The 18,995-nt window shown below is 40.8% G+C and overlaps 1 protein-coding gene across 1 annotated transcript in view; it reads right to left on the reverse strand.

Annotated features, from left to right (window-relative positions):
* Positions 1-323: 323 nt before the first annotated feature.
* The window catches only part of LOC116492525 (multiple epidermal growth factor-like domains protein 6), a 179,116-nt gene continuing 160,444 nt past the window's right edge, over positions 324-18,995 (reverse strand). Inside the window, exons 30-37 of the mRNA XM_032193296.1 lie at positions 14,568-14,696; positions 13,461-13,586; positions 12,612-12,740; positions 10,285-10,413; positions 9,840-9,968; positions 9,072-9,197; positions 6,074-6,202; positions 324-4,962 (exon numbers count right to left, since the gene is read on the reverse strand). Coding sequence (XP_032049187.1) covers positions 4,883-4,962; positions 6,074-6,202; positions 9,072-9,197; positions 9,840-9,968; positions 10,285-10,413; positions 12,612-12,740; positions 13,461-13,586; positions 14,568-14,696 — 977 coding nt within the window. The 3' untranslated portion in view covers positions 324-4,882. The remainder of the gene's footprint in view (positions 4,963-6,073; positions 6,203-9,071; positions 9,198-9,839; positions 9,969-10,284; positions 10,414-12,611; positions 12,741-13,460; positions 13,587-14,567; positions 14,697-18,995) is intronic.

An 18,995-nucleotide genomic window follows, 5' to 3' on the forward strand; every position in this document is an offset into this window, starting at 1 on the left:
CCCAAGTCTTCCAGAAATGTTACACTTCATAACCAGCCTCTTCCAACAAGATTTATGCTCTGTTTTGAATATTTCTAATACTCTGGAGTCTGAGTGCCAGAAACCTCTATTTATCAGGCTCAGTCACTGGACAAGTTGCTCTGGTCAGGGATCTTTATACAAACCCATTTATATACAGGCCATTATTTATGCCGTACAAACTACTAAGAGCAGGTGTGATTTCAGTGTGTTTGCTCTGAATCTAAATTAGTTTAACAGAGTAAATTGTCATCCACAATATAAGCCTACTGCATTAAGGCTATCAATAAGGAGAAAACAAGAACAACTTTTAATGACAACTTTATATAAAAAAAAAAATAAAAATAGCATCCTTTCACTGTGATATGTGTACAAGGAAAGTACAGTACAGTTTTGAGATACACCCCACATATTCTTTGAAAGGGGTCACAAATTCACAGATATAACATTGCTTTGCAACTGCTTATTAAAAGCAACAACCACCAAAAAAAAACAAAAATCAACAACAAAACAACAACAACAAAACCAACACATAATAAACAACGTGCACACTACAAGTCTGAGATTCCTCGCTTACTGCTGGAAATTGCTTTACAGCATTCAAATTTAAAGCTTTGGCCCCTGCAAAATAATTACTGGGCAATTACAGCTCATGCATGGAGCTGCTGCAGTCAGCCACAAGTCCATGTTCAGAAAAGTCCTTCAGGAACTGGGGTCTGAGAAAGTTTCTGGCCTAACTATGAAAAATAAAATTAAAATTAACAGTGGGATGGGAAGATGGAGGTGTCTGGGTTCACCAGTTCTTTTTAAGAGCTCTTCACAAACTTTTCTTTGCTCTGATAAAACACTAAACTCTTACAGAAATGTTGTTACTTGTCATTGTTAGATCAGCACTGTGAAGCCAGGATGGCTCCAAACTCTGTCTTTGGCTACTCTGGAAAGGATAGAAAGGTATAATTTCCATGTTTGTCCCGTTGGCAACTTCTGACACTGTGATGGTTATTACACAAACAGAAATCTGCAGCCAATCAAAATAATATGGTTGGCAAGAAATCTGGGCAAACTTTAATAGCTATGGTTCTTCAACATAAAAAGGATAAAAGTAGAATAATAATTTTTGGCAGGAGAAGCGGGGAATTTTTAAAATTCTGATTGTTTTCCTATGAGAATAGTGTTATAAATACTAAAGTCTAACTTAAAACATGTTGTTCTGGTTTCATGAATTCACATTGAATAAAATTCTGCTGGATCCACTGAGTTACACTCAGCTCATTTCCACTCTTCTCAAAGTGAAGTTATCTGGAATATACAACAAGGAAAGAGAGCGGCATTTCACACAGAAATTGCATGTTCAAAATAATTTAAATGTCTTTCAGAAAAGAGTTATCTGTGTATGCAAGTGTGTTACAGTGGAATACACAGAGCACTCGTTTCAAGAAAGCATAATTAACTTCAGTCCTCTGGGAATCAGATAGCCAAGAAAGTCATTACCAAGTGGAAGATGGACATAAATTTCAATCACAAAACATTTGCACTGAAGTTTTCACTTTCATTTTCAACAAACAGCAGTGCTATGTTCAGGATGTTCATCCTGACAGCCTTTCACTGATGAACCAAATAAGCAGTTATATTATTTTAGTAGTAATTAAGCTCACTTCCCACTCACTTGCCACAATGCCAATCTATTATAATTTAGTAGCTTTTCCATTACAAAAAGTCCATGCAGTCTAATAAAGACTATTTTTCAGGCACAGAATTATGTAAATTTGTTAATGTGAAGTAAGGAGTAGCATCAAGACACATTAATGATATCACAAGTAAATTGGCAATAGCTAATGATGAAAGGTTTTAGGTCTTCTTTTAGAAAATGACATCCTGTAAACATTTTCCCCGCTTTGTGAAAAAAGTGAAAACCTTCACAAATAGCAAACCAAGAAAAGACATTGAAAAGTCTACTTTTCATATTTTTTAAAATATTTAATTTTTATTTTCATCTTTATATGATTGTGCTTTATTCCATGTTTTGGAACAAAAAATCGTATTGAGGCCCAGATCAGAATGATCTGTTTAATGGTACTGAAGTGAACTTCTTTCCCCAGGGAAATACCATAAAGAAACCAAGAAATATTCTGAAGGAGGAATTAATAAAAAAGACTATTGCATATGAATAGTTCTGTATGAATTGGCATTTTCCAATCTAAAAAAAAAGTTTGCTGAAAATATTTCCCAGGCAGATCTACTTGGGCCCCCGATTCATTGGCACAGGCTCAGTATCAGTCACTTAAAATACGTGTTTCATCATGTACCTAACGTTGTGACATTCTTTAAAAATACTTAATACAAAATCTTTTACTTCCTTTATAGTACATATTTACAATTCTAATATCAAGATACTGTGGAAAATGTAAACAAGAGTACACAGGTGTAAAGAATATGGCTTGGGAAAAGTTCCCCCTTTGATTAGCTGCTCTAATCACACACAAGTATACAAAGATAAGAAGAAAACAGTACATTTCATAAACTGCTGTCAAACAGCAAAATGTAAGTTCCTGGGTTTTGTGCATTAGCTGCTGAGTAACCATACCAGACATCGGGCATCTTTCTGAGAACTGAAATGTCCACCAGACTGGACTGGGGCTGGTGAAGGGTTGTGGAGGTAACCAGGGGCTGGGGAACGGGGCCCCAGAGAGGTTGTGGGCTGTCCATCCTCGGAAATATCTAAAATAACTGGGTGATCTCTCAGCAACCTCATTTAACCTTGAAGTTGACCATGCTTTAAGGAGAAGCCTGAGGTCTCTTCTAAAGTATCTACTGTAAAATAATATGAAAAACTGAATGCAATGCTTGCGTTACTGTCGTAGTTTGTAGTAAATACAAAATCAAAAGACATCAGTCGCTTGACTTGGATGGTTCTTTTTCCCCAGCAGTTACTATGATGATATCTAATTGTCTTGCACAAGATTTACCTTAACAGTTCCAATTTGGTTAAACTGCCCTAACTTCACACCCTTTTGAGATCAGACCTAGGCCAGCACATCTCCGAAAGAACATATAAAATGTCATAGCTGACAGAAAAGGCCTGCTGAGAACCACTTGCTTCTGACTAGTTTGGGGACAACAATTTTGTCATGTTTACATCAAGTCAAGCAAAAGTTCTAGTGATTTATTCAGCTATAACAAAGAAATGACAAGGGATCAGAATCAACCCCTGAGATTTTCTGGCTGAAAGCAGTTGGTTAATTAACTTGGTCACAGTCACAAATATCTTTACTGAGTTTACGATGGCTTCTACTAGCTATGAAGTGATGAATAGCAACAATAAGCCTTCCATGAAGCTTGAAAAACACTTCCCAAACCTGTATTGCTTTCAGTAGATCACAGTTTGAATTACAGTCCCAGGTGAGCAAGTGGTACTTGCTCTGTAGCAGACAGCTAATGGCTGCAGATTGGGTTAAGACCTGGGGTGAACCACGGGGTAAGTGTTACTTCACATTCTCATTAACCAACTGCAACAACAAACATTTTTAAAAATCACAAGTTAGCGTCAATTATTGTCAGTTTCTCTCTTTTATGACAAAAATATTTTCTTGCAGAGTTGCAATTTGTTGTGGTGTGTGAACACAAGTCCTGGAACAGCTTGTACTACCTTGTCCCCAGAGCCACCTTGTCCCCAGAGCCCATGGTCCTGGTGTCTTGTACTAAGTGCACTTCTGATCTAGTCAGACTCAAGAGGTTACTACCAAGGTTTTGTAACTCTGAACCTAAAGAGAGGTGAAAAGAGGTACTCTGAAATCTTCTCGGCTGGTTAATTCAGAATATTATAACAAAGACCATTATCTCTGTATAATGACTTAGTCCTATATTAAAGAACAACCTGTGTAAACATACAAAATAGCACCAAAATGTCCTTGTTCTAAGTGAACAACAGCGGCTGTTGAAGCATCAGGAAGGACTTTTTAAAACTGGCAATCAAGTTATTGTGCAGTAAGAGCACATTACAATCCTTTACATACAGAGCACACAGATTATCATTACACATATATATCCTTGCTAACTATCCACTTTCTCCATCCAGGATAAAACTTTCTGCATTAGACGTTAGAGTTTTACAAGAACTGCTGCACAGTTTGACTTGACAAACCACTGAGAAACTCAGCTGGCAAGATGGGAGAATGTAGAAAGCCAGAGCAGCCTGACAGATGACATCCTGCTCTTTAGAAACGAGACTCAGATGCAAGCAAGATACAGATGGAGACCTTCCAAGCAATCCACACTTAAAAGGCACATATTCTCAAATTAATTAACATCTTTTCAAGGACTGTGGTGGATTCTTCATCAGTTGCAATTTTAAAATCAGACTGGATGTTTTTCTAGAACGTAAGATATTTTTCAAAGAGGAATTTGGTGAATTTCACTAGTTTCTGTGCAATGTGATTTTGCAGTGAATCCATATTGGAGTCTTAATATGTTAAACACTCATTTAACTTCATGCCAGTTGTCAAGTGGGTTTAGAAAGTCACTTATACATGGTGAGGCTCACCATCAGTTGATGTGTTACATGCTGCTTATCCTGATACTCTGGAGCTGGTTTTACTAAAAACATGTCCAAGCTTTCAAACAATGAATTATCGTATATATCAGAACGAGTGTCCCGAGCAGATTAATGGAGGGGTAAGAGGCTAGGAATAAATACATGAAACAGATTCAACTTTTTAAAAGGATCCAGCTACTAAATGGCCTCTGTAGTCTTCCATAAGAAGTGTGAATACTTCAGCACAATTCAAGCTGAATTGAATAGCTGTTTTCATATCCAAATTCAAATACCGTCTGTGCATATAAAACAGTTCATTTATTAGTCCAAATGTTACTGTTGTAGAGCTCTTGGAAAAATACTCCCTCTTTCTTGAGTTTGTTCTTCATAAAAAGGAGGCTTTGGAGGGCCACCTAGAGAATTAAGTAGAAACGCAGTCTTAGGTCTGTATAACATAATACTGAAATATTACATAGATTATACAATTTACACTTAAATAATTTAATAAATGGTACCCTTCAAAGGAAGGTAGAGGACTGAGTTAACTGGCCTCCTCACAGAGGCAGATGGAACCATCAAAACAGTAAAAGCAACTCTTAAATGGAAGGTTCCCAAAATATTTCCTAAACTAATGGCAGACTTGCATGATAACACCAAAAGCCAGACAAGTTTAGACTACACGTGAAAGGAAACAGCACACAGTACTGCATGTACCTCATGAAGAAGAGAAGTTACCTAAATTAAAAACAAAACAAAACAAGAAAACAAAAACAATAAAAACAAACAAACAAACAAAAAAACAACAGACAGACCAAAATATTTTGTGACCGTGCTGAGGTCCTTGGGCCCTCACAGATCAATCCAAGTCTATTTTTCAATGTTTTATCTACTTATCCAGCCACTTAGCCAATCTCATCATGCTCTTCAAATCCTGCCATCTCTATGAACAGTATGTGAGTGTGATGGCATGCACAGCAAGTAAACCTCTTCATTCATCTTACTAGGCTGTGGGATATCAGCTCTTTCAGGGCACAATTTCCTACCTACAGGCACAGAAGAGCATACAGCTCTCTAGCACAGCTGTGCTAGAAGTAGCCACAGGAACCCTTGAGCAAGTAGCACAACCTCTCCACATCAAAGCCCGCTCTGAGGGGAAACCAGCTTGGCCAAAACTTCACACCCCCTGAGAATGAATCCCAGTGTTTGCAGTATCCTCTGGCATTTGCAACCCAGGCTCCTGGGCCTGTGGGAGGGGCAGCACACACAGAAACAACCCTTCCAAGCAAAGCTGCTTCTATTGTAGGCTCTGAGTTTTTCACTTGGAGTTACTCACTGAGTTTTTCTGAGTTATTCACAAATGCAGAAGTGCTACTGCCTCACACAGCCTGACACAAACAGTGGTGGCTGCTGCTGAGCAGCACATTGGCATGATGGGGTGCTAATCCTGTCCACGAGGTCCACTGACCATGGTCAGTGCATGATTTCTTTGACTAAGAAAGCCTGTGCACCACCAGCTTGTGTTACCTTCTTTGCAGGTTGGCCCCATCCATGTGGCTGGGCACACGCACTTCCCGTTGTAGGGATTGCACTGGGATTTGCTGGCACACTGGCATCGCAGAGAGCAGTTGGGGCCGTACTGGTCCGACCTGCATCCTGGAAGGACAGAAGTGTTTGGAAGAGGGTGAATGCTTCTCCCTGTCTGATGGCTGTGCTACAGAAGAGCCTCCTTGAAAATGCGTGGACAGAAATAGAAGGAATTGAGACCAATGTCAGCATTCAGGGCAAAATGCAAACATGGTAAGAAAATTCGGGATATTTATTTTAAAAAAAAAATCATAAAAGTCCCTGGACAGAATATAAACTTCACACATGCTCTGGTGAGAATGTAGACCTCCATCAAGCTCTACAGACAAGGGGAAGCTTTGTTAAGCTCAACTGCTGAACTGAAAATAATATTGTTTTTTAATCCCTTTATACCATCTGGCATAAAAACCTGGGTTAGAAGAATTAACCTTGTTTTGCCCAAAGTTATATACTTACCAATATAAAACTAAAAAAAAAAATTAAAAAAAAAATCAGTTATTATTATGCTGTATAAGAAACTGTCTCAAATAATAACATGTTTTTGCTGTATTTCTCTCAGGAGATACAGATCTGGGATCAGGAAGCTGCTTAGACACCTACATCTGCTAATATTAAAACATGACATCTTGGAAAGCCTTGCAGTCCTCAAGTTTCATCTACCGCGTGGTCCACCCAAACTGTAACCCAGCTGTCCTAAAGAAGTTCCCGGAATGGGAATCATCCCCGGTGTCCAGCCAGAGGTTGGCAGCCCAACAGAAGAGATCTTGGGATTTGCTCAGGAAAGTTCCTGTCAGCGTCCTGGAGCCACACTATCTCCTGTGGCTCTCTACTGGCTTGGCTGCCAGTGAGCAGCAGCAAAGAGCTTCCACTCACAGAAAGTGGGACTGGAAATTAATCCATTTTATGTATATTCATACATCGTGCTCTGATCACACAACTCTGCTGCCTCCTGGCAATTTCAGCTCACAAAAGGTCTCTATCTACCTTCGCTGCAAAGGATGGACAAGAACATTTCATGCCTAGGCTGACAAATGCTCATTGCAAATTTTTATGCATTCGGAGTACAGGCAGGAAGGGAAAGTTAGCAGCAGGTCACAGGGCAGGGTGCTAAATGCATTGTAAACAATGGCCCTCTCTCCCTCACCTTGCCGAAAACCGCTGTAAATAATCCAGGCGCTTGCTTTCTCACGCAGGCACCATGAGGTAAATAAAAGTGCTCCCGAGCCCTGCATCAGCTGCAGCCCCAACACGTGGCAGAACTCTCCCCATGCGCTCAGAGCTTGGCCTTTTCAATTAGGAAATGTTATGAGAAAAGGTCTCCTCGAACACCTCTGGACCTGATTTTAATTTATGTAATACCACATTTTCATGTTAATAACAATGTGTATTTAAGACATCTGTTTGAAAGTCTGCAATGTTAATTTACTACAGAAAAGGAGCGCCCATAAAAGTCTGTTATATTCTCTCTCTTTTTTTTCTTTTTAATTAACATTTTGCCTGTTTAATGGGTGCTTTACCAGAGTTCAAATTAAAATCAGGCCTTTTATCTTTATGGCTGCTGCACAGACACAGCTGCTCACAGTTATATCACAGATGAACTGAGCCTAATTGAAAATAAAAATGCAAATAAAACCTACCCCATAACAGCTTTTCATGGATGGGGGCTACCCCAGTTGATTTAAGAAAAATAAAAATGACTCCTAGAGTTTGCAAGAAGCAAGAACTGGGCTCAGATTTTTGGTGCTGAGCTTCCCCCTTGCGTTCCATTTCTGCTAAAATTTCACTGGCAAGGCCTCTGGGTGCACAGAGCCCTCCTTGCTGCGGGGTGGATAAGTCCCAGTCCCACCAGTGCCTGGAGACTGGATTGCTTCAATTTCTGACCACACGACAGTGCAGTCCAGCAAGCAAACCATTCTCTTTTAGTTTTTTGGATTGCACTGGCCCCCCTAAGCTCCAGGCGATTACTTGACCTCTTGCTTGCATTAATAACAGGGTATTTAAAGCTGTTTCCTGCCCTCTCTTCGAACAAAAGGAGGAATAATATTTCCCCCCTGTGATTCTGGGGCTTGGGAGGATTGTGGTTCCTTGCGTGATCCCCCAACATTAATTAGCACGTGGGCGTTCACTCCCTGTATCTTGTTTGCCACGGCATTAGGATCACACATCTATTCTTACACTGGTTTAAACCAGCGTGATTCTTTCTACCGATTACCCTAAATTTCCACCAGCACAACTGAGATCAGAACCTGGCTCAAGAACCTTGCCTGTCCTTTCTGCCTCTCAACCCTGCAATGGTTTCATCAGTTGCTTGGTTTTCTTTACAGAAGAATTTTCTCACCTATTTTTATACCCGTGTTGCAAAATAATCCTGCTTTTGTGGGCCAACCATTTACCAAACACACAACCCAAGTGTCTGTGCTGAAAATGAGGCAATTCTATTTGGATTAAATGTTCCCGGACTACTGCTGAGTCCTAGAGCCAGGAACATCTGCTGATGCTCACTATCCTCACCTGGAGCTGGACACTTTTGCACTGGTCTGAAAATCCCCACAAACGTCCCAGTGACAAAACACCCGTGTGATTTGATCCCTTCATGCCTAATTGCAGCCCTTTTGAGTCCATCCCACTACATCTGCAGAACTTGTGGGTTTCTCAGTGTGTTGTTCAGCAGTGCCTGTTCTCTGAAACTCAATGACATTTTACTGCTGACCCATACATGGTTTCCCTATCGGTCTATCAATTTAAATATTGATTAAATCAAGAGTACAGCCTGTTGCTGAAAACGGTGATAACATGCACAAGAGTAATTTGCTGCAAACAATGTGTTCTTGAATACTTTGTACTGGCAAATGTCCTTTCCCAGTTATGCTCAGACCAACCAGTGGGTCATATTGGTTTAACTGTGCATAGTCCAGCCCCTAGAAAATATTCCTCTTACCGATGTCGCATTTGTCTCCAGTCTTCCCAGGTGGGCAGAGGCACTTCCCGGTGGCTGGGTCACAGGGAGCTCCTCCGCAGTCGCACCGATGCTGGCAGCTCTCTCCAAACCACCCGTTGTCACAGCCTGGTGGGAACAGCATTGTTTTAGGTGCACTGCACATGAGCATTGCAAGAAATACATCAGGCCAGAAGAGCTTTTGAAGGATGTCTCAGAGAAAAGCTCATAAACTCTCAGCTGAACCTGGTGCAAATGCCAACTTTAATGAAGGACTGAATTCAGTGGAACAGGCATAATATTTATATGAACTCTCGTTCTGTTGGTTTCATCTAATCCAACATATCAAAAGTATCTGTAAATCTGTCCCAAAATGTTACTGGCACTTATTTTCCTTTTTAATTAGAACTCTTTAGTAGACCATTCCATAACACTCAACTGGCTTGACATGCACCAATTTAATAATCTTACTTGGAATTTTAGAAGCAAATTTAAAATCAGTGCAAGAAACTTATTCTTAATAAGCAACATGTGGAACTCATTGCTGCAAGACAGCATGGAGACCAGGACTTTCACTCTGTTAATCAAAACCAGGTTAGTTAATTTATAAGGAAATGAGAACACCCAGCTATGTAACAGGTAAAGGATCACACGTTCAATGTTTCAGGATATTCACAAAGCTCAAAATATGGAAGATGTTGCTCTCAACAAACAAACTTTTAAATGCAAATGTGATTTGTTTATTTTTTTACATCAGATGTGTATGAGTACCTTTGTCACAGTGGATACCCTGATAACCCGAAGGACAAATGCACTGCCCTGTCACGGCATCGCAGCTTGCTCCATTTTTACAGGCGCATGCATGAAGACAGCTTAGCCCGTAAAATCCAAGGGGGCACCCTGAGAAATGAAAGTGTCAAGTGAGGAAAGTTTATTAAGAAAAACATACATCCCTTTAAAATCCTCTGTATTTGCAGCTACCTTCCCTGGGAGCCAACAAAAGTGGTATTTACCATTACTGCTAATAATCCCATCTGCTCTTAAACTCACCAGCAACACCCCAACGTCAGAGGTATGCGAGTTACTATGCCTGGAAGCAGACGGGTGATCTGGTACAACACCAGAACTTTAACTGAACCGCCACCGAACCGCTCTGCCACCCCACATTGTGTTACTGCTGGAAACCAGGCGACCCGGGCTGCTGCGGGGTTCTTACTGTGCTCGCAGGAGCGTCCGTAATACCCTTCGGGGCACTGGCAGCACCCTGTGAACCTGTCACAAGTGCCGTTGTGCTGACACATGCAGTCCAAGCCGCAGCCAGAGCCGTACTTCCCAGGGAGACATTCTGCCGACCACATGCGGACAAAAAAAAAACAAAAAAAAAACAAGAAAGAATCACCAACCTCACCCAGAAAAGCTCCTACCTGACAGCTTTTCCAGCTGAGGTGTAATGCCCACGTAATAACTTATAACTTAACCATAATAACTCAGGTGAACAATTGTTATGAATTTCCTTCTCTTCATGCAGGTGTGCTCACTGAAGGCACAGCATTTCTGCACTATCATTACAAACCTACTTACTTTGATGAGAATTGTTTTATAGATGTTCAAAGAGCTCACTTTTTCTGCACTTCTTATGGTCTACCTCTTTAAATTTGTCTCTTTATACAGCCAGCGTTGAACCTTCACACCCCTAAAGTGTTTTGAAGCCACAGAATAAATGGTATCTTTTCTTTCTTTTTTTTTCCCCTACATCTACAGCAATACTTTCTTTAGACTCTTACAAAGTGTGAAAGAAAACACAGAGCTTTTCCTCCTCTGTGTTATCATTGGAGTTCACAGTATTTGACTCCTAATAAAAATGGGAGGTGATTTTTTCACACATAGCGACAGACTTTCCATGTATAATTAGATATCTACTTTTACAGAACTAAACTCATCTCAAATTGCTGAAAGTCAAGTCATGCAAAAGTGACTGTGTCAATATAATTAATCTATGCATCATTTCTACAGAAGTTAACTTCCACGGCTGTGATAATTGGAATCTGTGCAGAGCGACTTAACTGAGCGTGGCCATCCACATAATCAGATTCGTAACTCTGCAAATGTCAGACAAGATCTTTCAAGACCATCATATCTAATTAACAGAAAAAAGACGCCTGATTAGCTTTGATTTCTAGTCAAAACAGACTCAAAACCATCCTGCTGTGGAAATTAAGATTGAGTTTTCCAATAGCTTAGTATCTGTGTCAAAAGATAAACACTGAAGATCTTTCTAACGATACCACACACCTCCTTTACGTGACGGGTACATGTCTGTCCTATTGCTTGACACCATAGACTTTTTGTTTAAACACACCTAGAGGATGCACATGTGTTCTGCTATTCCGCATGGCACCTGCATGACCCCACCAGGGCCTTGCAACCCAATCACAGCCCATGGGTGGTGATAGAGACTTCAAGGAACAGAGAGATGAACACACACAGCCTATGCAACATGATGTTAGCCAGTTATTCGTTAACTGCACTGTTTTGTGTGTGTGTGAATTTTAGTGCTTGTCCACTGTGGAATTAAAATGACAACTCCATATATGTATATATATACATATATATTCTTATATACATGTATATAAGAAACAGGTCTATCAGTCTTGTCAGGTACAAAGGGAAACAATTGCATAGAATTGCTTAAAATCTGTCATTTCTGGTTGCCTCTATAACAACCAGTTCTTGGTAGAGATATGTATGGAGCTGGAGGTGGTTATTCTACAGATGTCAGGGGCAGGAAGGCCGTAAATGAGGGTCCTGGAGAGTGCTGAGGACATTGCACTGTGGCAGCTATAATGTAATGACGATATCATGTTAAATGTGAAGCTGACCGTTTAATTGATATCATATCAGTAAACTCATGGTTTCCTGCCCACGTAAGTCTGTAACTCTACAGATATCTCTCATCTAGAAAGAGAAATGGGAACACAGCTGGCAGGAGGTTTTCTAGAGTGAAAACTGAGCTTATTCTGTTAAGTGTGGTTTCCCTCGTGTAAGAGAGAGCTAACATGGAGAAGTAAGGATGTGGTAGCATGAGCATTTCAATTGCTTTGGACAGATGTTGCCAAAACATCAGAGAAATCAATACATGGGATGTTTAAGTGCAGTCTAATGTCAAAAGGAAAAGAATATCAAGAGAGACTGTAATGAGAGGAGAAAGATGCTGTCGTCTGCTGACATTGGGAGAGTGTGTGAAAGAAGATACAAAACAATGTTCCCAAGAAAAAAGAATACAAAACTTGGACAGAAGAAATAGGAGTCTGTGCAAAGGAATTTATGAGGATTAAATTATGAGGACTCACGAGGAAACTGCCTCTAAAATAAAATATCTAAAGCTCTAACTTGAGGCAATACAGCAGGAGAGAAGCTACAGAGACAAATCCAGCTGGGAGAGAGCTCTGGCTTAAGCTAAACCTGTCCCCATTTGAGGATCCATAGCCACTACAAACCCCTGCTGGAAGGTACACGTTCACTACCATCAAAGCAGAAAATTACCTTTCTCACACGCTTTTCCTGTCCAGCCGAGTCCGCAAGTGCAGCTGCCATCCACGTGGTCACAGATACCGCCGTTCTGACAGGCACATGTCAGGAGGCAGTTGGGGCCATATTGTCCCTGGGGACACACTACAGAGAATTAACAAAAGTTTGGAAAAAAATAAATTAGCATCCCCCAAAAAAAATGAATGTGACAGGGAATTAATACAGACACATGCTCCCCACCGAGTATCCCAATTGCCTGATGTACGCAAGGGCCGTGGGACACATGCATTTCTACACTCTGTCCTTATTAGCAATTTAATCCAAACACTCCTTGTCTCTCATTATCTCCTCACTTAACTCCACTCCATATTTGCTTTTCTTGCTATCTTCACTTTGTCCCATCCTTCACTGCCTGCTATTCAGCAAATCCTCTCCTTTTGCTTTTCCAGTTCAAGTAATTTGCTTCAAAATATAGCCCCTTCCATCCACAGCGCCCTCACACTGCTCATGCTGTGTGGCATACACTCCTCTTCTCCCCATCTTTATATTTGTGCTGCTTGAACTGCAGTCTCTGAAAGCAGTGGCTAGTTTTGTAGGGAAACCAGAGCAATGGTGCTGCTGGTGGTGAAGCAAAGCAGTGAGATGTGGGCAGGAGACAGGGGCAGGATAAAGGTAGGGTGATCTGAGGGGGACAGGGGCTGAGATCCTGCAAAGTACAGCAAGCTGCAGGGTTATCAAGCAAATGTTGGCTCCAGATACGTTGGGAAACACATCCATAAACAATGTTTGGCGCTGAGTTTTATTTGCTGGTTGTTACAACTACATGCCAAACTGACAAGATGACCTCAGGTCCCGCTTTGTTACCTTGCTGACAGCTGGGTCCCGTTTGGCCAGGAGGACAGGTACACTTGCCAGTCCGTGGGTCACACTGACCTTGACCACATGCACAAAACTGGGTGCAGTCCTTCCCAAATCGATTTTCAGGGCAAGCTGAAGGAAACAGAGTCTTTTGTTAAACACCCTGGCTATCCAATGCCAGATTTCATTTCCAATGGAGGCAGGATCCTACAGGTAGAGTCGGCTTCCTTTTTATCCCGGCTAATGTGCTTCAAAATTACAACTACGAAAACAAAACCCACCCAAAGACATGACTGCTTCTTCCTCCAAAACTTTTTTTGAGGTTATAAATAAAATCCAGGCTTACACATGAAATATTTAGTAGGTTTTCCACCAGAAAGGTGAGTGCACAACTGAAATATCAGCTGCTCATGCTGCCAGCTAAAGATTTCTTTCCTTCCTTAGTATTGATGCTCTCCTATGCTGAAGAGCAAAGCTAGAGGTGACTGAGCATTGTGTTTCTGTGAATAAGCTGAGGAAAACTTCAGAAAGTGACTGAATATGATAAAACATCAGGTAAGCTTTGATTAGCACTAAACCTGTATGGTCAGTACAGGTATAGCAAATGGAAATCCCAATGGTGCTGTGTTTACCCATATAAGGAGATCACAGCTTTGGAAACACCAAAGAAATTCAGTCACAAATTTTAGCACTTAAATAGAGAAGTAAGAGTAGGGTTGCCATGGAGCCTTTACCAGTTTTGCCATGACAAAACTTGATCTTTTTCCCATTTATTGAAAATAATGGCACCATAGCGTGAAGCAAAATATTGAGATAATTTCTCAACCTAGAAATTTTGGACAGGAAGAAGGAACTTGAGCAATTCATGCTGAGTTGGCTCTAGAAATAAATTTGGGCAAGCAGGTTGTAATCCTGGGATGAGTGTCCTTGTTTCTACTCACGCAGAAGAGAGGGAAAATATTTTGCAAGAGAATTTTTACAAAGCTGGAATCCTGATTTACAGTTCAAGGAGGAGGTAACCAGGATCTGTCTGGTTTTATACTGACAAATTCTTCTGTGGATTATTCTCTCTGCTATTTTTTTGAACGAAGCAGAACATGAATGTTGGCTTACTTTTACTACAGTCGGCTCCAATGAAACCAGGCGCGCAATCACAAGTTCCCGACACAGGGTCGCAGTGGCCTCCATTCATGCATTTACAGGCTTTTTGGCAGTATGAACCATAAGTACCTTTTGGACACCCTGTTTTTATAAAAATAAAAATAAAAAAGGGTAATTAGGCTATGTTGCTACTGGGACCGTTGCATTTCATGTCATAAGCACTTTGTTACTTTCATCCAAAATTAGATTTTCATTTTCTAACTCTATTTGCTTCTGGAGGGCCAGGAGTAGGCATTGATGAGCAGATGGTTGCCTTGGGCAGTGCTCCCCTCTCCAACTCCAAGTCAAAGCCCTGGGGAGCCTGCCCGACTGCTGCTACTGAGCCTGCTGCTCCTGGCTCTGCTCTTCCCATTTCTCATATGCGAAGGTAGCAAGAAAAGCAAGCCCGGCTCTTCAGAGATTTTTCTCCTGGGTTTCTATTCCAAATCAATGCGCTCCCCCTTTCCTTTCCATTGCAGAGATGGAGAGATGGGGCCCTGGTCCTTCCTCCTCTGGGCAACAACAGCCTGTTGAGAAGCCACGAGCAGTCTCTGCCTCATTCAGCTGTCATTTTAGCTGACCAGTTCTAGGCAGCAGGCAAGTCTCATCCTGTAAAAAAAATGTTTAAGTAGCAGAAATTTTGATTCCTCTATAATCTATTTTTTTGCTCCAAACTGGCATTTGCATTGCTCTGGCAAATCTGATGGAGGGCTACGAAAATGTGCACGTGACAATAACACGAAATCTCAGGAGACATCTTCTCAGAACATGGATATAGCAGAGAGATGCTTTAAATGCAAAGCCAGAAATTTTGCCTGAGAAAAATAAAGCTTTTTCTGGGTGATAGCGAATATTTCTGCTTCTTTCTGGACAGCTCATGTTGAAGGAACATTGAAAACAAGATCAGGAGGACATTAATGCATCTGCCACGCTTAGCTCATGTTTTCAGGATACTCTTTAGAGACAGAGAGGCTGGAATTGAGGAAAAAAGCTGGGCAGAGCTGCTAGGCATGTTTCTCTGGCTGCCAGGGCTGACTCCAGCATGCCACCACCCAGCCCTGGAGAGGCAAGTTGCTCCCCCAGTTTCCTGGTGTACTGGAAGGGAGAAAAGCCAGTGCTTTCAGAGCAACGTGATCATCATTCTACATTTGCATTCATGCTGCTGCCTCTGAATGACATTTCTTTGCTCCTTCTTTCCTTCTGTTAATCCCCACCAAAGGAAAGCCTATGGCTACTTTGGCAATCTGGCTGAATATATATTTGCACGTCTCCAGGCAACAGATCTCTTGCAATCTGTGTATAAGGAACTTCATATATTTTCTCTCTTTTCTGAAGGCATGAAAGCATAGTGTGAGTGCCTGGAGAAATCCATGGATTTTTTGAACCACTCAGTAGAGAGGGAGAGCTTACGGTAAAGCTTTAAAGGGATGCCTTTTAAAATAAAATTGAAAATTGGCTTCTGCTCAAATCAGGATAGCAGATCATCAGGACTAAACAGATACACACTTTTCCAACATGCGGATACTCTCCTCAGCCCTTCTCAACCATGGCTTCTTCTCAATGAATACTTCGTCATCACTGCTTCCATCTGTCGGCACAGAAAATCTGTTTCATGTGCAAACCCTGGCATCAAGGTGTGAACCCTGCAGCACCTATTAGATTTCCACAAAGAAATGAAGCTAAGGACACACCCTGATTCAATGATTAAGTTGGACTCTGAGTGACTTTCTCTCTTCCTCCTCCCTTTCCTTTCAGTCATCTTTTGGCTTTCTTCTCTGTTAATTCAGTTTCCCACACTCCCATACATGCGGCTTGTCCATGGCAAAGCTTTCAGAGCTGTTCCTCAGCTCAAGACTAGCAAGAGCTGTTCCAGTACTGCAAGGGGGTGCAGCCATTCCCCCCGTACCAATTTATTTACCCTTGCAGCATTTCCCTTAGCTTTATTCAACAAGAAGCAGCACAAGCAGGGCAAACACGTTGGCTGCAGTGTTCACACGATTACTAACAAGGCCATCCCTGCTCCTGCTTTGCAGCAGAGCTTCTATGCAGAAAGCTCGGGCAATTTACACAGCGTCCTGCCATTTAAGCGGGCTCGGCATTTATAAAGAGGGTTAGCCTCTAACCACCAGTTATCTAATAAAGACATTTTCTAATTTAACAGTTTCCTGTGCATCTGACATGTTATTCTGAGAGCGGCAGGAGAAGCAGCCAGATTTCTAACTCATTTCCTGATTTTTTCCTTCTGGTTTGGGTGGGTTTGCCATGACCAAGAGTTCCTAAATCTTTTCATACCAACCACATACTCTAGGGCTTTCCTTACCAATATTATTAATTGCACTGTCAAAAACACTTTTTGGAAGCATCCCGTTACCTACAAATCGAAGTCGGTGAGGTCTTTCAGAGCTCACCCAGCTCAATAAATGCCACAGAGACGTAGCATGGTTTTTCTGTCCGTGACAACACCCCTTACTGGGTTTATTCCTAACTTCACTCCAGTAGATCTGCCTATCCACTGAGTTATGGACAACTGATGGGAACCTTATTGCTAGTTTGTCTGCTTCCTCGGGATCCTGCCAAGAGACTGTTTCAGCTCTTCACTCCAAAATTTGAGAACATGAAAGCCTCGTTGCTCTTGGCTCCTGGAAATTTGACTTCCCAGCCAACTACACCTTTTATAGATATTTTCTTGAACCTTTTTTCACAGTACTATAAATACAGCAATAGTTGCCAGAAACCATTTCCAGCAGCATCCAGCCACATGTTGACTGGACTGAAGCCCACTTCACGTCTTTGGGAGCGGCTCCCTATGCTGTTTTTAATATTATATCGAAAGCTTCTTCATCTTGGAGCAGCCCCAGCTCTTTCTGTAGCGAGGATGGCAGGAACAAGCAGTATTTCCACCAAAGTCACACTAATCCCTGGTTATCAGACAGTGTCACTTCAGAATCAGGTCCGTGATCTCTCAATCCACTGACCTTAACCTAAAAATAATTCACACCTGAACTGTTTTCCTTCCATTTTTGTATCTCTAAGGCTTGACCAGAGCAACATAAGGGAGAATATGAAAAATAAACCATAGATGCAAGACAAACTTTTTCCCCTCTGTGAATCTCTACCATTTCATTTTCTCTCCTGTAAAAGTTTAACAAAACTCTATTTATTATGTGAGAATTTGCTGTGCAAGATACTGTTTATTTATGGAATCTGGGAGAACACAGCACTGCAAAGGATCACGTCTCGTATGATATAGATTAATCCTAGCTACATAGGAATCAATGACAAAATGCCCTTTGAATGTAACAAAACACAGATTTCATTTTGTAAGTTTTTTTTTAATATATATCAAAACTTGAGTATAATTATTAATGTTTTACATTTTAATTTTTGAAGTGAAATTCTAAGGACCTAAGCATAAGCAAGGATGTTTATTATAATCTGTAGAAATTTAGTACCACATGCACAGGTAATGACTACTGAAAGATTACTACATAAAAGGTAATAGGCTAACCATGATTAAATCTTTTAAAATGACACTGTTAAATACTTGATCTCCACTACTGCTCTACTATAATATTTATTATAATCTAATGTATAATGGATCCAGATGGCTCTAGTCTAGACTTTGAACGCTGGATTTCAATCTCACTTACAGTAAGAACTGATGTACAAAGGATAGAATCAATCCTTCCATTTACATTTATATTTTAAAGAATAACTTGTGATGACATGATGGTAATACAAATGTCTGTCTCTAAAATGAGCCTCCTACCTGCTTGTGCTCAATGAATAAAGCACAGGTTAACCCTTACCAGAGCCACGCATATTGTAGTTGGCCTCTGTATCCAAACTGTCACCCAAAAAGCAAGCAAACCAAACACAGCCATGCTGAATTCCTAGGAAAGGAAAATCAGCATTTGCCAGAGAGAGAAAGACTGAGCTTGAAAGAAGACATGTTTTTTTTTTTCCTTTTTCCTTTTTTTTTTTTTTTTTTTTTTTTTTTTAATAAGACTATTACAAGCCACAGAATAAAAACAAAATTAAAGTTGTAAATAAAAAGGTAATTAACTGTCTCCTTTCTTGGATACTTTGGTATATGTTTCTTATCAGTTGCCACATTCCACCAGAAACAACTTTACAGATGTCCTAAAATACCGGCATGAGGCATGTGGAGCTGGGAATATTTTTTATGATGGAGCATTCAGCCAACTGGCATTTTGTCCTCTATGCTAGTCACCGTTTTTCAATCCAGAGTAACAATTTGTTTAATATGATTGTTCCTCAGAAGGCCCTACAACTTAACTGACTTTATGAATCACTTAGATTTATTGCCAATTGCAGCTTGTTGTTTTATAATAACCATTTGTCCTTACTTCAGCACTCAGAGATTTCGGCAAGTATTTT

Source organism: Aythya fuligula, chromosome 9 (genome assembly GCF_009819795.1).
Source record: "Aythya fuligula isolate bAytFul2 chromosome 9, bAytFul2.pri, whole genome shotgun sequence".
Classification (NCBI taxonomy): Eukaryota; Metazoa; Chordata; class Aves; order Anseriformes; family Anatidae; genus Aythya; species Aythya fuligula.